The sequence below is a fragment of the Sus scrofa genome, chromosome 4 (genome assembly GCF_054392235.1).
Source record: "Sus scrofa isolate SSC_HxYL_T2T_F1_AM1 chromosome 4, Sscrofa_HxYL_maternal_Yorkshire_Landrace_v2.0, whole genome shotgun sequence".
NCBI classification, from domain to species: Eukaryota; Metazoa; Chordata; class Mammalia; order Artiodactyla; family Suidae; genus Sus; species Sus scrofa.
Window position 1 is genome coordinate 1,647,806 of NC_139386.1, and position 26,836 is coordinate 1,674,641.

The 26,836-nt window shown below is 66.7% G+C and overlaps 1 protein-coding gene across 2 annotated transcripts in view; it reads right to left on the minus strand.

Annotated features, from left to right (window-relative positions):
- Positions 1–7,577: 7,577 nt before the first annotated feature.
- Positions 7,578–26,836, minus strand: part of ADGRB1 (adhesion G protein-coupled receptor B1) — a 76,580-nt gene continuing 57,321 nt past the window's right edge. Inside the window, exons 22-32 of one of the 2 annotated variants that reach the window (XM_085020991.1) lie at positions 26,642–26,711; positions 25,251–25,317; positions 23,154–23,239; positions 21,359–21,457; positions 18,203–18,374; positions 15,731–15,826; positions 14,288–14,342; positions 10,091–10,794; positions 9,094–9,129; positions 8,813–8,917; positions 7,578–8,372 (exon numbers count right to left, since the gene is read on the minus strand). In XM_085020991.1, coding sequence (XP_084877117.1) covers positions 8,175–8,372; positions 8,813–8,917; positions 9,094–9,129; positions 10,091–10,794; positions 14,288–14,342; positions 15,731–15,826; positions 18,203–18,374; positions 21,359–21,457; positions 23,154–23,239; positions 25,251–25,317; positions 26,642–26,711 — 1,688 coding nt within the window. In that variant the 3' untranslated portion in view covers positions 7,578–8,174. The remainder of the gene's footprint in view (positions 8,373–8,812; positions 8,918–9,093; positions 9,130–10,090; positions 10,795–14,287; positions 14,343–15,730; positions 15,827–18,202; positions 18,375–21,358; positions 21,458–23,153; positions 23,240–25,250; positions 25,318–26,641; positions 26,712–26,836) is intronic. The other variant, XM_085020992.1, reaches the window with a different exon arrangement.

Below are 26,836 nucleotides of genomic sequence, written 5' to 3' on the forward strand. Positions count from 1 at the left end.
TCAAACCTAAGGCAGGGGCATCCGGGAACCCCTGGTCTGGAGCCGGGCGGTCAGAAGCTCAGGTGACACTGAGATTGGCATCCGAAGCCCTTGACCGGTGGGATCTGATGTCACCCAGGTAGACCGAGTCGGAATTGAGCTGAATCACACGACGCCCAGTGGGTGCTGAGCAAAGCTCTGGGGGGGGTGTCCCCCTCTACACACCCACGAAGCAGAACTGGGTCCAGAACCCCGTTAAATGGTGAGCAAGGAAACTGTCGCGTGAGGAAATACAGCCACATGTTGTCTATTTTTCCAAACATTGATAATGGTGTTTAATTGGTGGCAGTAAGAAACACAGAATGAAATTACACAAAATATTGCCACGGAAGCCCCAAGAAAATGATTAAAATATTCTGAGGTCCTGTGTTCTGGGCTTTAACCTACTGATGCATTTCCGTTGTCATTACGTCACCGGTTAACTCTCAGAGGTAAGCTGAGAGGGAATGGAATCTACAGAGTTCACTGGCCAATAAAAGATAAAAGTGGATTAAAAAGAAATATTTTAAAAATGGAATCACTTCAAAAAAGTCAAGAAAGAGGGTTTCTTCTTAAGTAGGGTCAAAGCAGGACAAACACAGGGCCCTAAAGAAGATGGGAAAACAAGCCCGAAGATGCTGGTAATTCCGAAAGAGATCATTACAACACAAAACCCAGCGTTTGTTCTTCATAACAACCAAAAAACAAGTTGACGACAACCCAAAAAGCGGGAAGGCACAATTCAAACATTAGAGACGGCAAAGGGGACCCAACTCCAGACACAGACACCAGAAATCAGGAAGTTAATGAGAATATCATGAGCCATTTAATTCCAAGACATTTAAAATCTTGGTTGAAATAGATGGATATATCTAAAAATACAGACGTACTAAAAGTGACTCAGGAAGAACTAGAAAGCCTGAAATGTTCTATAATTAAATGTCGCCCGGACTAGTTAAGGGGAGACGGGCAGTGGGGAGGGAGGCGGGGCGGGCCAGGCACCTGCCGGCCTCCACCGCGGTTCCTGGAGACCTGGGGGCAGGGCAGGGGTGGGGGGAGGGTAGGGAGGAGAAGCTGATGCCACCCTCCTGCCAGGCTTGGGCACAGGTGACCTAGAACATTCTGGCCAGGAAAACGAGCATGTCAGCCTAGGTCTTACCACTGGCTTTGTTTTCAGTTTTGCGATGGAAATGGCTTTATTTTTTCTGACAGCGTTCAGATTGCAGACGCTCTGGGCCCAGGCGGCCGGGGCAGGGTTCAGCTGCCACAGCCCGAACGCCGGGCTCAGCATCGCGGACTTATTTCTGCGACTCTGAGCCAGCGGCTCACCGTCCCTGGGGCCAGTCTGTTCCTCTGCGACAGGGCCTGAGAACAAGAGCACTGCCCGCAGGTGGTCAGGGGGCGGCTCTGGTCCTCATTAAAGGGCACACCTTCCAGGAGTCTCTGCCAGGAGCCCCGGCGCCCACCACTGCCATCCCCGCCACCCTGGTGGGCGTGGGACACCGCATCCATGGGCCACCCAGACCAACAGCACCAGTGAGACTGGACGGAGACCACCTCGGCCTTGACTGTCTGGAGTGTCCCATGCCCTTGGCTTGAGCTTCCAGTCCGCAGCCTGGCCCCCGGCCCTGCCTGAACGGCCCACTCAGCTCCCTCCGCTGTGCCCTCTTCCTGCAGTGGCCACAGCCCTGGCACGCACCTGGAGGCAGGTAACGTGAGGTGTAGCCCCTCCCCACCTGCTTCCCCAAGTGCCCCTCAGCTGTCAGAAGAGCTGACCCCAGCCAACATGCTGGGGTTCGAGGAGGCCCCTGCCCTAAGGGGCCCAGACCCCCAGGCCAAAGCCTGAGGCAAGCACGGTGACTCCGAAGGGACCCAGGACCAGGAGGGGGTAGGGACGGGCACCTCCAGCAAGACTGGGGCCAGGAGAGCATCTGGGGCTGAAGATAGAGACTGCTGCTGGCTGGCGAGGGCAGGGAGGGCCCGGGGCTCTAGGGCTGGCCGAGCAGCAGTCCGGGCCCCGGGGCTGTGACCCCAGCCACACCTCCAGCCTAGCCCCTTGGTGGTGGCCTGGGATGGGTGGGGCCTGAGAGTGGCCTCCCCTCCCCCAGCCCGGGCTCACACCCTATCTGCAGCCTCTAAATTCAGGAGGCCCACCTGGGTGCCCAGCTGCCATCCCACTCACCCCAAGCTCAGTCTTGGGGTCACGTCCCTGCTCTGCCCGAACCGTTGGCCCTCAGGGTCCCATTGCACCTGCGCCCCCTTCCTCTCCTCCTGCCAAGTCGCACCCAACCCCTCTCCATCCCTCCTCCTCTATCCGCCCCCCAACTTCCTGGAGCCTGGAGGTTGCCCTGTCAGAGGCTTCCCCTCTTGGGGCTGGGGAACCCCGAGCCGGGAAGGATCTGAGAGGGATTGGGAAGGGCGCAGGAGGCAAGGCGCAGGCTGGCGGGTGAGGAGAACCAGCGAGGGCACAGGGCCCCTAAGGTCACAGGCAGCCGAGCTGTCCTAGATCCCTGACTTCCAGCCCCCACGCCCTCTATCCGCCTCCCTCCCGAGGAGCCTCCGGTGGCAGTGGCGGTGGTGGTGGCCGTGGTGGCGGTGGAGGGAGGAAGGAGCCGTGTGTGCTGCCTCCCGCCTCAGCCGCATCCTGAGGACCCCCCTTCCAGGCCGGGGTCCAGATGGTGTTCCCAGAGAGCCATCTGAGCCCAGCGACACCTCCTCCGTCTTCCTGGGACGGCTGGCCCGCCCCCTTCCCCAGGCAGCCCCCCTGGGGGCTGGGAGGCCAGGCTTGGGGTGTCGGGAGTGGGCAGGCCCTGCCCTCCTGTCCCTGACCTTGGGGAGGGGTCTGACTTGACTGTCCTGGTTCCACGTGTGTAAGTGCGGGTTCCAGACCGGGGAATCTTAGGTTCCACGTTGCTAAGGTCTGGGCAGCAGGGCTCTCTCAGGCGGCCGCCCCCAGCTCAGCCAGAGCCTCCACTTGGGCTTGGCTTCCCCGGACCCCTGGCCACGCCCTGCCCCAGGCCGGGGGCCCTGAGGCTGGCGTGTCCCCGTCCCCGGAGGAGGATCTGGAGCCACACAGCTGGGCGCTGACGTGAGCAGTGACGCCTGGGCGCTCGCATCCGCCTCTGCCAAGGCCGTATTTGGAGGCGCTTCCGCTCAGAGTGGGGCAGCGACTGGCACACCCGAGAGCTATTCAGAGATGCCCCTCCTCTCCCAGTTATTTTTAGGGTCTAACAAAATAACCCGGGGAGCCCGTGGTTCCCCCTGTCTGGGGAGGTGCGGCCAGACTGCTGGGCCCACGGGCCTCTCCGGGCAGACCGGGCCAGGACACGGACGCCCCTGGGGACATGTTGGAGAATCCCCCCCATCTCCCAGGGGTCTGTAGGGAGGGAACCGCGGGATCCCCACTCTGCCGGGGGCTTAGACCTCCCCAAGCCAAAGGCAGCTGGAGGCAGAGTCCCCTGACCTGTGTGCTCTGAGCTCTGGCCCTGGGTGGGGCTCCTCGGGAACGCACCTGCAGGGGTCCGGGGACGGTGGTGACCCAGGCGCCCTCCTGGTCAGAAAGGCCGACCTGGCCGCTCCCAGGGCAGCAAGGCAGCCACAGGGGGAAGGTGCAGGGAGGTGGCAGCTGCCCGCCCACATTCCCCCAACACAGGCACTGGTTTCAGGAGACCAGTGAGTTGGGGTGGGCAGAGCAGGGTCGGGAAGGGCACTCCCAGCTAGTGGAAAGTTCTGGAACAAGTCCTGAAGGGCGAGGCATTCTGTGGATTTGCTGTGGGACGCCTGGGGGTGGGTGGTGTCTGTCTTTCATCTTGAGTGAGGCCCAGAGGAGCCAGCAGAGGCTGGGGGTGCCCTGCTGGTGGTCACAGAGCAGCCCAGCTGGCCGGCCGCGAGGGCAGGGTCGCCAGGCTGGGGGAGGGTGAGAGCTGAGGGCAGGTCTGTGGATGGGACAGGAGCCTTCTTACTGCGGCGCGAGCTAAGACCGCAGGGCGGGCTTCCTGACAGCGCGCGCGTGTTTGCGGCTGGACCGCGGCCAGGGAGCGGCCTGGGAGCAGTGGCTAAAAAGCATGACCTGAAAAGCCTGCACCCGCCTGAAGGCAGGGCCGCCCCAGGGCAGGGTGGGAGACTTGGCTCTGCCTCTGCTCCAGCGCTGCTGCTGGCGCTGGTGACAGGAAAGGGAGTGAGCAGGTGGAGGCCGGGTGAGAGCTGCCTCCCATTTCAGCAGTGTGGGTGCTGATGAAATGCGGGCACCTGGCGGCTGCCGCTCCCAGCTCCACCCCCAGGTGACTCAGAGGCTCTAGTCACCGTCCTTACGTAGCCCCCCTTCCCTCTATCCACCCTCCAGATGCTCCCAGTCCGTGGGAGTGGGGGACAAGGTGACCTGATGGGATCCGGATTTTCAATCCCAGAAGCACCAGCAGAACAGAGCATGGAACCTGCTTTCTTGGGCATCACCAGCACCAAACTCGCTCCTCACCGCATCGCTGCTTCCGTCCCCAGCACCACCGGCACCAGCACCACCAGCAGCATCGCCGCTCAGCCCTCCAGCTTCACCCCCAAAACTGTCCCCACCACCCTCGGCCACACCCATTCCTGTCCATACCGTCACCACCCAAGACCCCTCAGCCCCACCCTCTCCCCAGGGGTAGTGGTGGTGCTGCTGGAGGCTGGTGACGGGCAGCAGAGGAGGTGGTCGCAGCATCGCCAGGGACAGTTACAAGTGAGGATCGTTGTGCAAAGATGCCAAGACAGGAGATCCTTCGGTGGCTCAGTGGAAACGAACCCAACTAGTCTCCATGAGGACGCAGGTTCGATCCCTGGCCTCACTCAGTGGGTTAAGGATCCGGTGTGGCTGTGGCTGTGGTGTAGGCCAGGAGCTGCAGCTCCGATTAGACCCTTGGCCTGGGAACTTCCATATGCTGTGGGTGCAGCCCTAAAAAAAATAAATAAATAAAGGAAAGAGAGAGAGAGAGAAAGAAAAAGAAAAAACTTAACAAAAAAGATGCCAAGACAAAGAGGGGACCAGAAGGTCTAGGAAGGTCTTTGGAGCAGCCTGGCCGTCTCAGGAAAGGAGGCTTCTGCTGGAGGAAACACCAGACGGAGGTGCCCCGGCTGCCCTTGGGAGGCTCCGTGAATTAGATGCTGAGTGGAGGATCTGGGAATTAGAGCCAGGAGAGCTGGCTTCAGACAGAACCCCACCCTCACTACACATGGGACACTGGCAGCATCCCTCTGCCACCCCACGTCTCAGTTTCCCAACTGCAGGTGGCATCCGGATTCCTGCCTTGTCCAGCGTCTGACACAGCAGTCTCAACAGCTGGCTGAAGACAGGCAGACCCAAGGCTGCAGAGGTCCCGCCCCCCCTCTGAGTGCCTCGCGGTCTCAGGCAGGTGACGGAGGGCAGATCCGGTGAGGCCCCAGGGTTTGGGCGAGTCTGGTGGGCACATTCCTGGCAGGCGTCTTATGCCGAGAGCCATTTCTGTGACTACCACCATGCCAGCTGGTCGGGGAGCACTGAGCAGCCGTGGACGTGGGGCCCAGGAGGGACAGAGGGTGTGGCTTCTCCTGAAAAGACCCGGCCTTCTGGGCTGGAGGGGGAACTGGAGTCTGGGCACACCCCAAGCCCTGGCCCTGGCCCTACGCCAAGCCCTGACCTGCATTTGGGTTCGTCCTGTTGTGTGTAGCGAGCGGGCCCTTCTTGTCTTCTGGGGTTTTTTTTTGCAGTGTATCTTTTGCCTGTGCTGCTGGCATAAGCAGGACAGGGCAAGTCAGGGAGCTGGCAAGACCTTGCCCTGGTCACTGGCCAAGCACCGTAAGGAGCCCTGGGCAAAGCCCGGCCTCTCAGACCTGGCCGGTGCTCTGTGCCGCCTTCATGGCGGGGGCGGGGGGTGGTGCGCAGGGCGCGGAACTCTCTCCGCCTGTAACCCCTGCCCCCAGGCAGCCTCCAGCTTCCTATTCTAATGTCTGCAGGCTGCAGGCCTCACCTGAATGCCCAGGCCAGACAGCCCTCATCTGAATGCCTAGGCCAGAAGGGCAGAATTCAGATTCTCGAGGCTTAGAGCTGGGATGTGCGCCTGGGTGAGATTTCACTGAACACCCAGGGAAACATGCTACTTGGCGATTCAAACAGGGTAGAAGGAGCTGCAGTTGGGGTTAGGGTTTGCTGCCAAGTCTCACCCCAAGTTTTGGCTTTTGGAAGTGCTTAGATTTGGGCTCAGAGACTGTGCGTGGTTGTGAAGGGCTGGTGCCCAAGCGCCTGCTGTGCGTGGCTGGAGGGCCTGGCCCCACGTCCTCTTGGCGGCTGAGGTGGCCACACTTTCCTATGGTCCACTCGCATAGCGCGCCTTGTGGTCACTCATGGTCGCGGTCACTCAGTCCCTGTCAGCCAGTCTCCCTTCCCATCCTGGGCTGCGCGTGGTCACCTGTGGTCACTCAGGAGGCAGCACCCACGGCGCCCCTCCCCACCCACCGCCACCTGCTGCTGATTCCTGGAGGGGCGGTCACATGTGCATCTGCACCAGGCGGGGTTCCCACAAGCCGAGCCCCGACAGGGGGCGCAAGGCCGCCATGAGAGCCCTATGCCAGGCAGCACCCCGGCCCTGCCTCTCAGCTGGGTCTGGCATTGTTTTCATCTTGGGCGACACGACTGGGGTTCCCTAATCTCGGGGTGCTGCACTCCTCCTATTTGGGCAGGTGGCCTCTGTCTGCTGCCTCTTGGGGTACAGGGAGGTCTACCTGGCTGTCTGAGGCCTGGGTGCTCCACAGGTGGGGCCCCACCCAGCCACCCCTCCCTGCCTCACGGCTCCCCGGCCAGTGCCCTGCGGAGGCTCAGGCTGCCCCCTGCTGGAAGCACGGAGGAAAGGCAGAACCTGGCAGCTGCTCTGGCTTGGCGAGCTCAAAGGCTGGGCCGCGCTGCGGAAGGGGCAGGCTTGGACCCGCACCTGCAGGCGTGGGGTGGCTTCAGCAGGGTTCACATTTGTCCCTCACACCCGCCCCCTTGACAGCTAAGCACGCAGGTGCCTGGGGGCAGTGGGCACGTGGCCCAAGTCCAGGCAGCCCTGCTCAGCGAGGAGGGAGGTGGGTGGGACAGGGTGATGCAGAAGCGAGCAGGGACCTGGAGGCCGTGGGCCCGCTGAGGCCAGCTGGAGGGCAGGGGCCCCAAGCTGCCGGGACTGCTCCCCTCTCCACGCCCTCGTCCCCCACAGCTCTTCCTACTGCCTCAGACAGTTTTGAAACTGCCATCTGCTGCCCTTGTCGCTGCTGCCAGGACTCCGGGTGCAGGGAGGCAAATGCCTGCTTCTGTGGGTCTGGAGGCCCAGGAGAGGAGGGGCGGGGAGCAGGGGCCCCACCTGAGGTTCCTGCCCTGTCCCCTCACAGCACCCCTGAGGGCACATTCCTGCAGCCTGGGGTCCAAGGCCCACGCGGGTGGATTGCTGACCCAGGCGGGACCCTCTGCCCGCCGGGCCTCCCCTGCCCTCCCTGACCCGGGTGGAGGAGGGAGGCCACCAGAGACCACCCCCAGGCTGCCGTGGTCCCAACCTGAGTGCCACAAAGAGAGGACGTGGGTTTTTAATTCTTTTTATTGAAGAAAAGAAAAGGAGAGAAAAAATAGATTCCCCACCCCTGCTTCTTCCCGGAGTGGGCTTCTGGTCCTGCCCCTGGGGCGGCTTAGGTGAGAAAGGTGTGCTCTCGCCTGGGTCTGGGGAGGGGCCCCCGGCCCTGGAAGGGTGAGGGGGGCTGGCTGCTTCCCGAGGGGTGGGGGTGTCTAAAAAACAGGGCCAGGCTGGCCGGGCCAAGCAGGCTGGTCCTCTGCTGCAGCAGCTCAGGCGGGCATCCGCGATGCTGGCCGCGCCCGGCCTGGCCATTGTCCGCGGCCGCCTGCGCGCCCGCCCGCCTGCCGGGGCTGGGCCCGAGGAGGGCAGAGTCTGAGGCACCTTCGGGCCTCCGGAGCCCTGTGTCCACCGGGGCTGCTGCCTCCTGTCCCATCTGGCTCTGGTCCCAGCACCGCGGGCCTCTGCCTGGCCGCCGTCCGAGCGCCCTGAGGCTGGGGCGCGGGCCTGGCCCGCCGCCCGCGAGCGTGTCTGCGCCCGTCCTGTGGCAGGAGCGGGCAGAGCAGCTTCCCTCCTCCGTGGCCCGGTGCGTGGCCGCCGCCGGCCTGCTCAGACCTCGGTCTGGAGGTCAATGATGTCCTGGCCCACCAGCGGGATGGTGGCGCCCGACTTCTCCCACTCCACGCTCCGCAGCTCCAGCGGCGACGGCGGCAGTGGCTCCAGCTCCTTCTTCACCCAGGCGGGTGGCCCGTGCGCTTTCCGGAGGCTCTCCCAGGGCCGCTTGTTGGGCGTCTGCTGCTTTTCAGGCTGCTGGCCGGCAGGCCGTGGACGGGATGGGGGCCGAGACGGGGGCGGGGGGCGCGTGGAGAGAAGGAGGCGGACAGTGAGGAAAGGACGGGACTGGCAGGGTGGGCGCCAGGGAGACCCTAGCACAGCCGGGGAAGCACCGGAGCGGAGGCTTTTCCCGACGGCACGGGGCGCTGGGGCGGGGCATGGGGGTGGCTTGCGGGGAAGGGCAGCGGGAGGCAGCCTCGCCCAGGCTCTTCCACCCACCCGTCCAGACGGGACCCCAGGCACAGAGCCGTCTGCCTGCCCTGCCCCTTCGCCGTTTAGCTCGGGCTGGGTTGGGCCAGTCCTCGAGGAAAGGGGAGTGAACGGACCAGCGAGGGAGGGGGTGAAGCGGCATGGAGAACGCGGAGAAGACAGCCTCGCTCAAGGGCTCCCCGGCCCCGCCCCCGCCCCCAGACCTTGCTTTCCGGGCCCAAGGCCTCCTTGTCCTTCTCCGCGTGCTGCAACTTCCGGTTCAGGTCCTGGAACATGTCCTGGTGCCGCTTCCGAGTGTGCATGATTTTCTGCAGGGGGCAGGGGCAGCAAATCAGGAGGGGGGCTGTCCTGCCCTGTCCCTGCCCAGGGCAGGCTCCTGGGGACTGGCCTCCCGGTCAGGACGGGGGTCCTCCTCCCCAGCCCCCTCCCTGCCTGTCAGAAGGCCTGGGCTCAGGTGTTTGGGGCAGAAGCCTCCGAGACCCACCTCAAAGTCCAGTTCCGCATACCGCGACTTCCGCCGCTGTGGGGAGGAGGGTTTGTGCACATTCACAACGGGTCCCCCGACCCCAGACCCAGGGTCCCTGCCTGAGGGTGAACGAGGCAGGGACCCCTTCCCCCCGCCCACATCGGTCCAAGCCAAGCCCTGGGAGGCACGCCTCACGGCACCGAAGCTATGGCTTTCTGTGCCCAGGCCCCTTGCTGGGCCACCCTGCCCCAGACCCAGGGCGCAGAGCTGGCAGTTCGGGGCTAAGAGGGTGGATAGAAAGAGGGGCCGCTGGGTGGAAGGAAAGAGAAGCCCAAGGCCCTCAAAGGCAGGAGCAGGTGAGCCCTGCTTGCCTCTGTGCCACCTCGAGGCCAGCTCCAGCGCTGGGCAAGGTGTCCAGCTCAGGCTGCCCAGGACACACTCCTGGGACAGGAGACCTAGACACTGGGCTGCGGCACGGCTAGGTGGCCGTGCTGGGACTGGCTGTTGCCCACCCCTCTGCTTCCTGAGCCCCTGTGCTACAGGCTGAGCAGGGATTGGGGGTCAAGTCTGGGTTTCAGGGTGGTCTAAGGGGGACCTGGTGCCGCGAGCGTCCAACCACACAAGGGATTAGACTCAGGCCAGCTCAGTCCAGTGACAGTGTCCAGGCCGGAGCCCTCGGGCAGTGGGTGAGACCTCCAACGAGGGGGACCACCTGACAAGCGACCACGCTTGATCAGCCCAGGCGCAAGCTCCCAGCCACCAGGGCCCAGCAGGGTGGGGGCGGGGCTGGAGAACTGAGAGATGCTGCCCCCTGCAGGCAGAGCCCTGCCCTCACTAGCGGGGAAGGGGAGCCCTCCCCTGCACAGGCCTGACCCCTCCTGGCCAGGGGACTCATTCCCACAGGAGTGAGGCAGGGTGCCGGCTTCTGGCGGGCCAGAGCCCGAACCCGCAGCGCCCGTCCCTGCCGGCTAGTCCCCCCCTCCCCGCCCCCGGCCCCTCCTCTTGCTGCCCTCACCTCCAGGGAGCTCACGGACAAGGTGGACACATTCTCGTTCTTGGTCCCGGCCCCAGCGCTGGGCCCCGGGTGGGCCGTGGGCTCCCCAGACTCCCCCAGGCTGGAGGGCGCCGGCTCCAGGGCGGGAGGCGGGGGCAGAGGCTGCTGGGGGGGCGGAGGCGGCGGGGGCGGGGGCGGCGGGGGCTGGGCCGGGGGCGCCTCGGGCGGCCCCCCGGGGGGCTGGCGGGAGGGGGGGCTGCGGGCCGGGAGCCCGGCGTCAGGTGCCATGTTGAGGTGGATGAGGCGAGTCTGGGGCATCTGGTCGATGTGGATGCTGTACTTGGGCTCCTCCTGGGGCTTGGGCCGCAGCGTGGCCGTGGCCGTGGGCAGGATCACGTAGCTCGTGTCCAGGGCCTTCTCCTGGGCCCGGCTCAGCTCCGAGTCCAGCTTCTTGAAGATGTCCCCGTCGCCGGCAAAGGACGACTTGGGCGCCCGGTCCTTCTTGAGGGTCAGCGAGTGGTTGGGGAAGTCGGGCAGGGGGCCGCCCGGGCAGCGGGGGGAGCCGTGCAGGTGCAGCTTAGACACGTTGGCCGGCAGGCTGTTGAAGTGGGCGGGCGCCGCCTTGGCGTGGGCCAGCTTCAGCTTCTCCTCCTCGGGCATCGCCGGCCGCTTGAGCGTGCCCGTGATGGTGGCCGTGCGGCAGGCTGCGATGTCCTTGTTTAGCACTGTGGGGACAGGCGTGGGGTCAGGGCGGCCGGAGCCAGGGAGCGCCCGGTCCCCCTTGGCGTGACCTGCTGGCCCATCTCGGTCCCCGCCCCCAGGTCCCATGCACTCCTCTGTCCTCCCAAACGGGGCTGGCACACGGGAACCTGTCTGGCCTCCCCTCAAGAGGACAGACGACCCCCACCCAGAGCAGCCAGGAAGGGTGGGCGAGGGGCGGCCCAGGCCAGCAGGAAGTGTCAGGACACGGCCCCTCGCTGCAGGCAGCAGCGTAGGCCCCCGGGGCGAGCCACTCTCTCTCTTCCGCTCAGCTGGTGGGGGCCGCCCGCCTCCACCCCCGACCTGGGCTCCAGCTTGCCCCCGCCAGTCAGCTCAGCCCGCAGAGTCCGGAGCTGCAGCCCAGCAGCCCTCGGCCCACTCAGGACCCCATCCTCCGGACACCTGCTCAGAGGCAGTGCCCGCCCTGCCCTGGCCGGAAGCATGGGCTCCTGCGTCACGACCTTGCCCAGCCGGCAGACACCAGTGCTTACCAGCTGCTTCTGGCAGCCCCTCCTCGGCACACACCCCCAAGCTGCCCAGGCTGATGGTCACCTGCCTGCCCTGGCCCTCCTCCTCCGCCACCCTGAGAGCCATGGCGGGCGGGTCCCTTCTCTTCTCTACCCTCTGGAGACCAACACCAGCACCCCGGCCTGCTCTGCCCCCCACCCCGGCCACACAGCCCAATGGACCTAGGGCCTCCCTGCCACACCGGCCCCCCAAGGGTCAGGGAAGGCTTGCTCCTGGTTGCCTCTCCCCTGCATGCCCTCCCCTCCAGCCAGTCACCTAGGGCCCCATGGCCACGGGGGAGTCGCCCCGTGCACCCACGGGGCCCCACCCACCCTGCGCCCACCCGGGCAGGTCCCTACCCTCCATCCACTCAGCGGCTGGCTGTGGTTGTGGCCCCCACCTACAGCTGCCAGCGAGCGACCTGCTGCTCTCGAGGCCACGGGCCAGACTGGGCCAGACACCAAGACTGGAGGTTCAGAGAGGCTAGTACCCCACAAACTGCACCCCCAAGTCTCAGGGTCACCTCTGCTCTCAGGAAGGTTGGCTAGGGCACATGAGACTAAGACGGGGGAGGAAGGGTGTGCTCTGTTCACCTCCCGTTCAGCCCAACCCAGGGGTCACCTCCTCAAGGAAGCCTTCCTGGGGCCCACCCAGCAGCAGCTGGCAGTGCCCCCGGCCCGGGCTCCTCCCCACGGCTCTCTCTAGAAAAGACGCTCCTTGAGCATCTGCCCGGCAGTGGGTCCTCTGCACCCGACCACCTTTCACTGCCCCAAACATCTGGCTCACTGAACAAAGACACCCGGACAGCTTCCTTTCATTGGGTAACTGATGCCTTTTCGCACTTGTTTCCAGGAAGCTCACCACTAGCCCAGGGCTCAGGGGTGAGTTCTTTTCACCGTTTCCTTCCTGCTCCCTGCTCCTGATGTCCCCCGACCATAAGTCTCAACCAGCCCCTCCTCCAAGGTTGGACTATCAGCAAAGAAGTGAAGGCAACACGGACATGGACCCGGGGCGGGGCGGGGGGGTGGGTGGGCAGGGGAGAGGGGGCAGGGCAGTCCAGGTCTCACTGGGCTGGCCCGGCCTAACTGCCCCTCCAAGGAGGATGGAAGCAGAGACGAGAGGGTACATGGGTGCTGAGTTCCGGGGCATGCCGAAGTCTGGGGGTGCTGAGGTCTAGGGGTGTGGAGGTCTGGGGGATGCCGAGGTCTGGGGGTGATGAGGTCTAGGGGTGCGGAGGCCTGGGGGTGCTGAGGCCTGGGGATGATGAAGTCTGGGGGATGCCGAGGTCTGGGGCTGATGAGGTCTGGGGGATGCCGAGGTCTGGGGCTGATGAGGTCTAGGGGTGTGGAGGTCTGGGGGTGCTGAGGTCTGGGGGTGCTGAAGCCTGGGGGATGCCGAGGTCTGGGGGATGCCGAGGTCTGGGGCTGATGAGGTTTGGGGGATGCCGAGGTCTGGGGGTGCTGAGGTCTAGGGGTGCTGAAGTCTGGGGGTGATGAGGTCTGGGGGTGCTGAGGTCTGGGGGATGCCGAGGTCTGGGGCTGATGAGGTTTGGGGGATGCCGAGGTCTGGGGGTGCTGAGGTCTAGTAGTGCTGAAGTCTGGGGGTGATGAGGTCTGGGGGTGCTGAGGTCTAGGCGTGTGGAGGTCTGGGGGTGCTGAAGTCTGGGGGTGATGAGGTCTGGGGGTTCTGAGGTCTGGGGGATGCCGAGGTCTGGGGCTGATGAGGTTTGGGGGATGCCGAGGTCTGGGGGTGCTGAGGTCTAGGGGTGCTGAAGTCTGGGGGTGATGAGGTCTGGGGGTGCTGAGGTCTGGGGGATGCCGAGGTCTGGGGCTGATGAGGTTTGGGGGATGCCGAGGTCTGGGGGTGCTGAGGTCTAGTAGTGCTGAAGTCTGGGGGTGATGAGGTCTGGGGGTGCTGAGGTCTAGGGGTGTGGAGGTCTGGGGGTGCTGAGGTCTGGGGGTGATGAGGTCTGGGGGTGCTGAAGTCTGGGGGATGCCGAGGTCTGGGGGATGCCGAGGTCTGGGGGTGCTGAAGTCTGGGGTTGATGAGGTCTGGGGGATGCTGAAGTCTGGGGGATGCCGAGGTCTGGGGGATGCCGCGGTCTGGGGGTGATGAGGTCTAGGGGTGCGGAGGCCTGGGGGTGCTGAGGCCTGGGGGTGATGAAGTCTGGGGGATGCCGAGGTCTGGGGCTGATGAGGTCTGGGGGATGCCGAGGTCTGGGGGTGCTGAGGTCTGGGGGTGCTGAGGTCTGGGGGTGCTGAAGTCTGGGGGATGCCGAGGTCTGGGGGATGCCGAGGTCTGGGGCTGATGAGGTCTGGGGGATGCCGAGGTCTGGGGGTGCTGAGGTCTAGGGGTGCTGAGGTCTGGGGGTGATGAGGTCTGGGGGATGCTGAAGTCTGGGGGATGCCGAGGTCTGGGGGTGATGAGGTCTAGGGGTGTGGAGGCCTGGGGGTGCTGAGGCCTGGGGGTGATGAAGTCTGGGGGATGCTGAGGTCTGGGGGATGCCGAGGTCTGGGGGTGCTGAGGTCTGGGGGTGATGAGGTCTGGGGGATGCGGAAGCCTGGGGGTTGCCGAGGTCTGGGGGATGCGGAAGCCTGGGGGTTGCCGAGGTCTGGGGGTGCTGAGTCTGGGGTGTCCTGACAGAGAGAAGTGGGCCAGGGCTGGGGCAGGGAGCCCCCAGACGGTTCTCTCCAGCGCTGACGTCCCTCACACCTGAGCCCCAGAAGAGTTTTCTGGAGGCATCCACTCCTGCCCCGCAGACCCTGCCGGCAGCCTCAGGGGAGGGGTGGGGGGTGGGGGGTACGCAGGCAGCTGGTGGGGGCCAAGGCTGTGGTCAAGCCACGTGGCTGGGGGCGGGATGAAGACGGACGAATGAGCAGACAGACAGACACACAGATGCACGGAGAAGAGAAAAGCAAGTGGGCCCTGGCGAGGGCCACCTGTCGCTCTCACCTGTCAGGCGCTCACCTGATCTACAGGCCAGATCCACGTCCTTCTCAAAGTCGGTCTGTAAGACAGAGACAGGCGGTGAGGACGTGGGGCAGGGGGGCGGTGCACGTGGCCCGCAGGATGGGAGGGGGCCTGGGGCTGCAGCTGCCCCCGCTCCCCCCTGCAGGGCGTGTGCAGGGGTGTGCGTGCCCGCTCCTGAGGGCTAAGGGCATCCACACGCTCAGCGATGCTCTGTGCGTGTGTGTGCACACGTGTGTGTGTTCTCCCCCGAGGTGTCTGCGGACTGGCCACAGCTCCTCACACACTTGGCCCGAGTCCCTCCAATGGGACAGGACACGTGGGGGCCCCACACCAGAACCCCCTGCTGCCCGGCCACCACCGCTGATACACTGGGGTGGGGGACAGCCCCGCGTCACCCTTTCAGTCCTCACCGCAGCCCGGGGGATGGGGAAGCGGAGGCCGGCTGGCCCAGGAGCCGCAGGGCGGGGCTGGCACACAGACACAGAACCTAATGCCCTGGAGCAGTGGCCATGGTTCCTGCTGCAGCGCCTGCCCAGCCCAGACGCAGGGGGCAGTGGAACGGGGGGACCTCGGCCTTGCCCTGAGAGCTCGGTGGGTCGGGGAACACAGCTCGGGCACCCCAGGCTGGCCCGTGGGCTTCTCCAGGGCCTTAGTCCAGCATGGAAGTTCCTTCCCGGAGAATGCAGAGGTCAGGTCGGTGGGAAACCACAACGTCCTCCCTCGGTATCAGACCAAGAGTGTCCGGGGGAACCCAGGACCTGGCTTCCTCCCCCTCTGGGCCCCTGCCTCACCCGGAACACGCTGCAGCCTCCTGGAGGCTGGCCACTGGCTTCCGCTGAGGCCCTGCCCGTGACCCTCACCACTGGCACCCACGGCTGCCAGCCACTCGCTGGCCTTCAGGAGCACCGCCAACTTGCCAGGGGGCACCCAGCAAGCAGCAGGCACCAACGATAGCACGGAGAATTCATCCAGAGCGTCCCCAGGGTCTGAGTAGGTGGCCAGATGGGAGTCAGGGAGGGCTCCCTGGAGGAAGTGACAGCTGCAAAGTGGGGCTGGGTGCTGTGTGTCACGCCAGAGGACCAGGGCATCAGGGCCTTAGAGGATGTGGTTGAGGACAAGGCCACAGCCGGGCAGGGGTTAGGGGACCGGCCCAGGCCTGTCCTGGCTGGAGGGCAGTGAGCGGTGTGGAAGGCCTGTAGACGGGGGCGGGGGCCGAGATGACGGCCGAACCCCCAGAGGGTGGGGCCTGTCCAAAGGGTGACCGTGGGGCGGATGCCAGCCCCTGCCCACTCATCAGCTTGACCCTGCTCACCCCCAGCCCCCGGACGCGGGGTCTCACCTCGGCGAGCCTCAGTTCCCCAACCTCGAACCGGGCTCGGAGGCCCTGCTAGTGAGGCCCAGGGGAGATGCCCATAGGAGCCCTACCATGAGCTGGGCGTGGCCGTTCTGCAAGGAGCCCCCCGAGTCCCCGTTGCCCTCCTCCTGGCGATCCACCACGCGGCACTTCACAGCGTCCTGGACCTGGGGGGGGGAGGGCAGAGGAGGCCGTCAGGGGCCGCCAGCACCCATGGTCACCATGCCAGGAGGGTGCAGTTCCTACCGCCAGGGCAGCATCTCAGGGAGGGGCAGCCCTGCCCGGATCCTCGGGGGCCCACGTGCCGTGGAGAAGGGCCTGCAGTGTCCGGGGGTGCAGGGCACTCACGAGGGCACAGGCTGCTCTGCCAGTGGAGAGAGGGCAGCAGCCAGGAAGCCTCACCAGCAGCAGCCCAGGCCCAGCCCTCCTCTGACCTCTGAGAGTCTCTCTCTGCCCCTTCTGAGGTAAGAACCCAAACCACGGGCCTTAGGAGAACATGCCACAGGCCCTCCTGGCCGGAACTGTCGGTAGGGGCCACCATTGCCTTTCAAGGGTCACTTGGTGTCCAGATCTGTCCCGCGTCACCACAGCCTGAACGTCCCAAATGTCCGGGGCAAGCTGGGGTCACGAGAGCAGCGCCTCCTCCAAAGGGAAGCGGACCATGACGGCTTCGGACCCTCCAGAAGGGACAGAGAGGATGGCTCCGAGGGAGGAGCCACAGCTGGCACTGCCACCTGCCGCTGACAGTGCCAGGTGCTGGGGGCCGTGGTGAGCAGAGCGCCTGCCCAGGGGGAGCTGATGCTTCCAAGGCCGCAGAGGGAAGTGAAGGGGAGATGAACAAAGGTGCTGGCAGAGAAGGCTTCCTGGAGGAGGTGTCCTGAGTGAGGGCGGGGAGAGCTGGCAGGAGGGGCTCAGCAGACCTACCGTGGGCCTGTCCCCACTCAGCCCGGCCACTGAGCTTGGACTGCTGTGATGACTCAGCGAGTCCAGGGCACCATAGCTGCACAGCCAGTCAAGGGCAGGGCCGGGGCCTCGCCGGCCTCTGAGCCACTGGTACGAGCCGGAGCTGGACCTCCTGGAGGCCCCGCGTCCCCACTCTGCTCCCCACGGAGACCCAGGCTCTGCCCTCGCAGATGAGGTCTCTGCCAGAAGGTCCCATGCCCACGGGGCGGGCCTCTGCCTGCCCCTCCCGGCCTGACGCCCCAGCGCGGCTCCCACAGCACCCCCGAGCTGGCCCAGGGGGCAGGGCCCTGAGCGCGGCCCCCACACGTGGACCCTGGAGCTTACAAAGGGCAGAGGGAGAAGTCCGGCCCGGTGTCCTCTGGCCCGTCCCCTGCGAGCGAGCATGGGTCTCTGTCCCCGTCTCTTGCTGGAGAGGGCCCTCGGGGCGCCTAGCTCCCGGGATCGCGCTGCGGGCACCCCGAGCCCCTTCTCTGACGGGCCCTCCTCCATCCGCGCCTCCCGCTCTGCATCGGGGGCCCTTCGAGGTCCACCTTCGAATTACCATCCAAGTCCCACCCCCTCTCCTTTCAGTGGCCTGTGTGTTACTGTGTCTCCGGAGCTTTGCCGTCTCTGCTCTTGTAGTTTTAACCCCTACAGGCCCCTTCCTCCCTCAGGATGCTCCTTTGTCATAGCTGCTGCTCGTTTCACAGAGGCTGCGTCGGGGCCAAGAGCCTCGGTCACACTGCACCCGGGACAGCAAGCTCCACGCCGGCCTGGGGCCGCCGGTCTGTGCTCGGCAGGCCGGTGGCGTCTCCCCGGAGCTGTGTCCTGAGCCTCCCCAAGGCAAGAACGCGGGGGGCGCATGCGGGGGCCGGACCGGGGAGGGCACTGACGTGGGGTCCGTGAGGTCACTTCCTCCTGGTGGCTCCACGGCCCCAGCGCTGCTGTGCGGTGGCTTTTCCGGGGGAGGGTCTTGTCAGGCCCCGGGAGGGGGCTTAGACGTGCAGGTGGGGGCAGTGTTTCCACGTCAGAAGCGTGGGCCTTCACCCCGCGGTCTTTCCTGGGTGCGGCCCTGGCGCTGGCCCCGTGGATGCGGGGGCTCCATGGGGGCCTGGGTGGGCAGTGCTGCCTCGGCGGACAGGTGACCGTCCTTCCGCTCCCGACCCCCGCCGTGTCCCGGGACGTCCCGGCCTGGCGGCCCTGGGCTGCCCCGTGCTCCTCACGCCCCAAAGGGGGCGCCTCCACGTCAGATGCACATTTTATTCACATTTCCGGCCCCCAAGGGGCACGTGCCCTTAATCCTTGCTACCAGCTGGGGACAGTCAGCCTTAGAAGAGAAGATCAGAAGATGCCAGAACGGGAGCCTCAGCTGCCACACGAGCTGTTCCCCGCTCCAGCGGCCCCCACTGCCCTGGAGCCCACGGCCCCCCTCCGTGGGGCCAGCCCGCGGCGGCACCCGGGCTTCTGGAAGCCGCAGCGTCAACAGAGGACCGTCCCCGGCAGCCCCGCCGGAGCGTCAGCGCCAGGGCGGCCGCCCCTCCCCACTCGTGACCTCCCAGAACCTTCCCGCTGCGGGCGGCCGGGCGCCCTCGCCAGCCCACCTCTCTGCGCAGGATGCAGTGCACCATGACGATGACGAAGCCCTCCAGCGAGTCGAAGACGGCGAAGAGGATCTGGAAGAGGGCCGACCGGCGGTCGGTGACGGCGAGCACGGCCGACATCCAGGTCAGCGCCAGCAGCGGCAGCACCACGCAGGAGCTCCACAGCGAAGCCCTGGGGACAGAGCGGCGGGCGGCGCCATCAGGGCGGCCCTGGGCCCCGCTGCCTGCCCCCCGCCCCGGGAGGGCACACCCAGGCTGGCACCTGGCCTCAGCCCACCTCCCTCCCTCTCCCTGGGCCCCCCCCCCCCCCCCGGCTGGGCCTGCCGCCCCGGGCTGCCCCCTCTCCCCTGGGCCTGGCCCCTCGGACACCCCCTCCTGCCCAGCTCCCCGCCTCCTCTCCTGGCGGCAGGGTTCTGCCAGCAACAGCCCCAGCCCCAGGGCCCCCAGGGCCTTGGGGGCCTCAGCAGGGTGGCCCCAAGGGGGCGGGGCCCAGGGAGGGAGGTCACACTGGAAGTGGGGGAGTGGCCGGGGGAAGTTTCTCTTCCCAGGGCCCTCGGGCCACCAGCCTGCTGACACCCAGTGCCAGAACTGCAAGATGGCCAGAGGGAGGGCGCTGACCAGGCGTCTGAGCTCCGCACGGAGGGAGGAGGGGGCGGGGGACCAGAGAACTCCTGGCGGGGAAGTGAGGAGGGGGTCTGTGAGCGGAGGAGAAAGACGACAGACAGGGCCAGGCGGGAGGAACGGGGCGCACAGACAGACAGAAGACAGACAGACAGGAACAGAGACCCCAGGCTTCCTCCTCTTGGCAAACCCTGCTCTGCCCACCCCAGGGGAGGAGCTGCCTCAGCTCAGACGCCTTCGCCCCTTCCTCCAAGGAGCCCTCTGGGAGCCCCCCGCAGCAGGCGTCCCCCTGCAGCCCGGCCCCTCCCTGCACCCCCACAGGCTACAAGCCTCTCTCCTCTCTGCACAGGAGGGACGCCGTGCCAGTCAAGGGGCTGTTGTGGGGACAGAAAGTGCCAGCAGGATGCCTGCCCCCTGCCCCCACTCCACTCGCAGGGCCACGCGGCCTGAGAACCACAGTCCTGAGCTCTGCCCCTGGGTGGGTGACGGCCCCAGAGGGGCCAGGGCGTCAGGACGCCTGCCCCCCACCCCCGCCACGGGTCACCCTGGTCAAAAGGAGGCGCAGAAGCAGAATGGTGGCGGGGGGGTGGGGTACCAAGGAAGGAGATGGGGACACTGACGTGGCGGGAGAGAGGAGGGCTCCAGCCAGGTCAAGGACCCCAAACCAGCAGGGCCTCGGCAGGGGGGGCCAGGGCTCACCCTAAACTGCACTCTGTTCCCTCCTCCCTCTCCGGCCTGGCTCAGCGAAGCCACTGCCCCTACAACAGACGCTCTGCAAGGCGCTCGGCCCCACGGGGTCCAGGGTCACCGCCCTCGTCGGGGCACAGCGGCCACACCCGCCTCCTCAGGCCTCCATGTCCTCCTCCCCCCTCTCCTCCTCAGCTGGTCTCTGGGACCCGGGTTCCCCATCCCAGGCCCTGCCCCATGTCTCCCCCACGATGGAGCCTCTAATTCTGTCCCCCCAATGCCTTCCCCAGCCCAGAGCACGGCTCCCGGCTCTCTGCCCGGTGGCCCAGCCCAGACCCAAGAGTCACCCTGAAGCACCCCCACCCCTCTTCCCCTGAGCGCAGCATGGGCTTCGGAGCAAGACCCCACAGACCCTCCCTTGCCTCCCCTTCCAGGGCCCTGCTGACCCCCCGGCCGCCGCTGCCTGGCACAGAGGACGAGTGGGCCAGGCGGAGACCTCCCGGGCTGGGTGCCAGCACCTGCAGGCTTTCCTCCTTCCGCACCTGCTGGGCCGCACCTGTTGGCACAGGCCTGTAAGAGGGGCCGAGCACGTCCACACCCCCGCGATGGCGGCCTCTCCCCGGCCTGGGCCTCAGCCGCCCACCACGGAGGGTGGGCCCCCCTACGTCTGAGCAAGGGGGGGCAGAGCCTCCCCCACTGAAACCTCTCATCCCGCCCGCTGTGAGTCACTGTCCCTCAGCCGAGGCCTGGCATTTACAGCCCAGAGCTGCAGCCGCAGGCAGATGGCGGGGGCTTGGGGACCGGTAAATTACGCAGATGCCTGCAGCCCAGCCTCTGCAGCTTCTGAAACGTCTCTGCGGAGGGCCTCTGGGAGGGGCCGGGCAGGTCCAGCCCCCGCAGTGCCACTATCTTCCCCCTGGAAAGTCAGCTGCTCCCGGGGGAGGGGCTGCAAGCGGGACAGAGGTGGGAGACAGGCAGGGGCTGCCTCTGACTTTCCCGTGACCTTGCAGCGGACGCCCCCTCCCCCCAAGGCTCTCACAAGGCACAGCCCCAGGCAGCTGAAGCGGTGCCCCCCCACCCCCAGAGCCTGCATGTAAAAGACAGGCCAGCCAGGCAGGGCATCTGGGCTGTGGATCTGGCCTGAAGGAGCAGCGCGGCCTGCACACCGCCCCCTCCCCCCCCCAGAGGTTTCTGGCTCTGCCAGGCCGATCCCTGGCCCGGAACCGTGTCCAACCCACAGGCCCCTGAAATCCCCCGCTCCACGGCTGAGCTCGGGAAGCAGATGCAGGAGGGTCCCAGGGGTCCTGTGTGTCTGGGGACAAGATGACCCAGAAGGTCGCATCCACGGAGCCAAAGTCCCTCCGGATGTCGCCCCCGCCCCAGGCCCCCAGCCGCACTGCCCCTGCCCTGCTCACAGCGCCCCCTGCAGCAAACAGCCCGCCGCCCCGAGCGCGTCCTGCTTCCACAGCCACACCTGCCTCTCACGTTCACGGGCACACGCACGGCCACACGCGCACACACTCACAATCCTCTCGCACAGCCACACCCTCTCCTACGCTCCTGGAGCGCTGTGGCCCCAGCACCGCCACACACTGACGACGGCCCCCAGTGGATGGTGTTCCCGTGGCCACACATGCCCACGAGGAGGAGGCCCTGGAGGATGGGGGGGGGCACTGGCCAGGGCGGTGGGGGGCAGGGCAGGTGGCCAGAGTCGGGGAGGCCGGGCAGGGGCTGCCTAGGACCCCAGAGTGGATGGCAGGGACGACAGGAATGACAGAAAAAGCTGAAAACGAACAAAATCTAACTCGGGAGAGCAGAGCCCGGCGGGCGGGGGCGAGAGGCACTAACATGGCATTACTGGCGGCTTCCGAGGCGGCGGCGGCCGCAGGGAGGGCTCCACACTCCGCACATGTGAGGACGCGCCCGAGGGGGGCCGGGGGCAGCGGACTGCAAGCGAAATTAAAAGACTGAAACGAAAGCAAAACTGTTCTCGCGGAAACCGGAGGGAGGTGGGTCAGGGCAAGGGTCCGGCCTGAGGCTCCGCGGGTGGGGTCGGGTCCGAGGGGGCGGGCGGGGGGGTGGGGGGAGGCTCCGGGGTGGGGCACAGATGGGAGGACAGGGTCCTGGGGGCTGCGGGTGGGGGGGTGCTGGGGCCTCTCTCCACCTGAGGCGCCAGAGCCCGAGGGGGAGAGCTGGGCCCGGGGCCGTGGCTGCACACGGCCGGCCCGAGGCGACGGCAGGCTGGTACCGTGTGTGTCCGTGTCCAGCTGAGGGTGGCGCTATCTGCCCACATCCACACAAAGAAGCACAACACCTGGTCGAGGCCACTGTCCCTCCCCTCTGGTCCCCTCACATCCGGTCTGACCACACGCCGCCCCAGCCAAGGAGCGAGGGATTTGCCCGACGGCCAATGAGGGCATCTCTGAGCGGCCTGGGCAGTGGCCTCCTGCAGGCCCTGTGCGCGTGGACACAGAACGTGTCCTGCTTGGGCAGGCTCTGAGCCAGGGCACGGCGACCTGGGACGGGGCCCACAGGGCAGGCGGCCGCTGGACACACTAGGTTCCAACCTAGCCCCAGCCTGACCCGGCTCCAGCCCCGCTCCACCAGCCACTCTCCTGCCTCCACTTTGCTCTGCTCAGCTGTGAAATGGGAACAAAACCAGACCCCGCCTAAGGGTTGCAGCCGAAAGCGAACGAGAACCAGGCAGCCCAGGGTGGGTGAGGGCGCCTTGTGCACCCGGGCCTCCCCAGCCCGGGAAGCACGGTTCCAGGAGCGTGTGGGTGCCCCGCGTGTTCTGGGCCAGGCCGGGGCGAGGCCTGCCAACCCCACCTCACAGAGACGAGGCCCGGGGGGTGCGGGACCCAGGCCAGGCCCCCGGCCACCATGGGCTCCCAGCCACCTGCCTCCTGAGAGCAGGTTTCCAACCAGGACAGAACCCACTACGGGGAAGGTTTCCTGACGCTTCTGCTCATGGGGAAAAGCAAGAGCGGGAAGAGGGGGCGGGAGACAGACAGACAGACATGGAGCAGGACAGGCGCGGGGGGCGGGTGGAGACCCCCACACAGACGCCAGCCGGGGTGAAGCAAGGGGGGCTCAGGGTGTCGGGCAGGAGAGGGGGGCTGTTGCAGCCCTCGGTTGGCCCCTAAGACGCTGGGGCTTCCTGGTCCTGGCAGCCAGAGCAGCACCCACCCAAGCACGCCCTCCCCTCCGGGGCGGGTACCACAGCCCTGGGCCCCGGCCACCTGCAGTGCTGTATGCCCTCTAGCCAGGCACTGCCCCCTCTGAGCACAGCCTCCCCAGGCAGGAGGAATATCTGCATTTGCTGAAGGCACCACAGGGAGGGGCAGGCCACGACCTGGCGCAGGGGCCACGCAACCCCACGGGAGGGGGAGCCAGGAGCCCTCACACCACTCGGGGTGGGGAGGGCAGACGGGGTCTCCCAAAACAATCTGTTTTCCCATTTCTGAGCCCTTACGGGTCCCTGCCCTGTCACGCGCCAGAGGGAGACCCCGAGGCACACAGCCGGGCGGGGCTGGCACGCAGGCCCCCGTGCCTCCGCTCCCCAGCGGCCTGGCGGGGGCGGGGTGGGGGCGCTGGGTCTCGGACCCGAGGTGGGGCGTGGCCGCGGCTGTCCCCGTCCTACCCTGCCCGCTCCTTCAGCTTCTTGTCCGTGATGCCGTCTTTGGACACGAGCTTGTTAAACACCAGGATGCCGATCACCATGTTCACCTGCGGGGCAGGGAGGGCGGGTGTGGGCACGGCCGGCCTGCGCCCCGCGGCGCCACCCTGGGCGGCACCCGTGCCCACGCTGGGTCAGGAGAGGCGCTCCAGGGAGCAGGCAAAGCCATCTGGGGCTCCGCCCAGGCTCTCGTCCCTTCCTCCTGCCCTCTCCTGCCAAGCCGGGCGTCAGGTGGGCTTCTCCGTGCTTTGTGGTCCCTGCCCGCCCCCCATCGGGCTGGGCACTGCAGCTTTAAGCCTCCCTCGGATGGATCCTGGGGCGGCTGCACGGACCAGCCCAGGCCCAGCACCATCCCACCGTGGTCAGCAGCAGTTTGGGGGCTGGGGTTCCATCTGGGGTGGAGGCCAGAGGTCAGAGGTCGGGCTGGGGTCCTGGCAAGCCTATCCCTGCCCAGAGCGGGGCTGACCAGGGCAGTGGAGCTCGAGAGCAGGCTGGCCCCACCACACTACTGAGGCGCTCTTCCTGCTCAGACCACAGAAGGGACCCCAGCGGACCTCCAGTCCAGCCGCCGCCCGCGCCAGGTTCGCCCATGCCCCCTCCTTGGCCTCCCTGCTCCTGCCTCCCACACAGGGAGCTCGCCCCGCTCGGCCTGATCTGGTTCTGCCGGTGGCCGCGCTGCCCGCCCCCCACAACCCCGGCAGCCCTTCAGACCTTCCCTTGGGGCCACCACCCCACAGGCATCTTCCCCAAAGGCCACTGCTGGGCACCTGCCCTGTCCCCAGGCGTCCCCGCCACCCACCTCCTCCGTGGCCTACAGAGCCTGGCCTCCCCTTTCCTCTGACCTCCTCTGCTGGCAGGCGGGGTGGGGGGGGCCTCTGGCTCACGGCCCTGCCCTCAAGGGTCCCCGCCTCAAGCCTCTACTCTGCTGAGAGGCAGCCTGACCCCCAAACACGTCCCTGCATCTCGGGGACCCTGGGACTCCATGGATCCCTAGACCCATGACCCTGGGCCCAGAGGTCCAGGAAGGCCAACTCCCCAGGGCCCCACAGCTCGGAAAGCTCTCGGCTGCGATGCAGCCTGGCCCTGCACCCCCCCCGCCCCCACCCCCGGCGGAAGCGGCTTTCCTCGACGGCCTCCTTTTCTGACTCGGTTGGGGCAGGGGAGGGCGAGACACGGGGTGCTGCCACCCTGCCTGCTGCAGGCTCTGTGTCCCACCCCACGTCACCGGAGGAGGCCACAGGGTCAGGACGTTCCCCCCCCGACATCCCCACCCCAACCCCTGCTGGGGCGCCTGCCCAACAAGGCCCAGCCCACTCTCAGCACACCAGGAGTAAAGGGACTGGTCCTGGCTGGGACCGTGGGGAGAGGCCCGTGGATCCTGCACGGACCCCACCCGCCCCCAGCCCCCCGCCCCGGATGCCCCGGGCTTCACTCTTCTCTGCCACGTCCAGCCTGTGCCCGAGCTTCTGGGGCCTGACACCAAGGCAGCGTGACCTAGCCTGGACGGCAGGACTCTGCAGGCATGCTGCCCTTTCTTAGGGGCAGGAGGGCGGGGGGGTGGGGATGAGACAGGCTCAGAGCCAGGCCCAGCAGAGGCCATCGATCTGAACTTGGCAAACCCCCAGCCTCCGCCTGCTCATCCACAACCCGGGACAACACCTCTGCGCACACGGCAGTCTCTCACCCCCCACAGCTCGGACATGGGGATGCGGGGACGTGGGGACAGAAAGGGAACCGCTGAGGGCCAGGTCAGGGGAGGTGCTGCTGCGCCCTGCTGCTTGGTGGTCCACCTGCCCACCTGCTCTCACCCTGGGGTCACTCACTCGTCACACCCGCAGGTCCACAGCGGGTGCCCAGCAGTCAGGCAGGCTGAGCTCGGAGAAACACAAGGCCGCTTGCCAGCCCTGCCCAGCCTCCACACCCCTGCGGCGGGTCAGGGGCCTGTGGATGCCACCCACCCCTGGCCACCAGGGTGACCGCGATGCGGAAGTGGGTACGGTCCAAGGCCCAGCCTGGGGGAGGCGAGGGGCTCGGCCCGGGATAACGGGGTGGGGTCAGTACCAGCACAACGGCAGCTGCCGGTCCCACGAAGGCGTAGAGCAGTCCTCCCTCCAGCGAGAGCCAGCAGCTGGGGAGGGAAACGGCTGGTGAGCCGGGGGCTCAGGCCCCTCTGCTCACAGAGTGAGCACCACCGGCTGCCCCGAGGGCAGGTGTGCTGCTGACACGTGGCAGGAGGAAGCCAGGACACATGCACGATTCATTCTTTGGCTTCCGAGCCTGCGGGAGCCCCCAGGCGGCTCACGGGAGAAGCTCAAGGACGAAGGAGCGGCCCGGAGCAGAGGGCCACACAGCAGAAGGCTGGGCTGCCAGGTGATGACGCCCGACTGTCCCTCTCCCCCAACACCCCCAGGCCTGGGCACCCCAACTCGCCTCACAGACCCTCCCGACTCTCACGTGCCACCGTCATCTCCTGACACGATGCCAAAATGCCAGGCTGGGCCCTGGCCTGGACTTGCCCCTGCCCACTCCGCCTCGGCCCCGGGGCCTCTGCTCCCACAGGACCCCAGCCGTCCTTGGCCACCTGCCCACACTCACTCCCCCAAACCTCCTGGACACGGCCCACGGCGGCCCACAGGAGCCTTAAGCCCAAAAGGACCCCTTCACTTTCTGCAGGTGCCATTTCCTCCTCCCTGAGCTTTCTGGGCCATGCTGTCTGCCAAACGAACTCCTCTTCATCCTTCAGAACCCCACTGTAACATCCCGTCCCCTCCTGACCCGCCCTGGGCCCAGCGGGCCAGGTGCTCCTTCCTCTCAGCTCCGTGCTTCCTTCCCAGTACTCACCCCCCGGGTCCTCAGCAGTGTCGGGGGGATGTCCCAGGGTCTGGCCACGTCCCATCCCCCTGGGCTCTGCAGCACGTTGGGCCCACTCGGCCTTGGCCGTCCCTCCTCCCGCCTCGCTCTGCCCTGCTCTCGCCCACGTCCAGGCACGGTCCTGGCCTCACTTCCTCTCCCCACGCCTGGCCTCCAAAATATCCCCCAGCTTCCTGGCCTGGCGTTCGAGGCCCTTGGACTTGGCCCAGACAACCCTTTGGGGCCTCAGTCAGACTTTGTCTGCCACCTGCCCTGCCCTCCCCAGGGGTGTGTTTAGCCCTCTTGTCACCACACTCACGCAGGACTGGGTATCCCTACCCTGCAGATGGGCAGACAGGCTCTGAGGGGCTAAGGAGTCTGCCCCAAGCCACGGAAGGAGGCTGTGGGGGCTCCAAGGGCCCCAAGCCCCGTTTCCCTGCCCCCGCTGTCCATGCCGATGGGAGGAGAGGGCCCCCGTGCTCTCCCAGCCCTGGCTCTCTCATCTGGGAGGTGGGTGCCCAGCCAGCCCTCACCTTCTAGGGCGGTGGGAGGGTCTGGGAGCCGTGTGGCCTCCGCCACGTGCCCACCCCGCCCCAACTCACTAGTGCATGGTGCTGTACCCTCTGGCCTTGGTAAATCCCACAGAAATGGCCACGACCAGCGCAGGGAGGCCTGCAGCGAAAGAGAAAGAGAGGGTGTCGGGCCCCCGCCAACCCGGCCCGTCCGCCTCGGCCTCCTCCTAGCCCTGCCCGGGGGGTGTGGGGGATGCGCCTTCGAAGCCCCTGAACTGGGGGTGA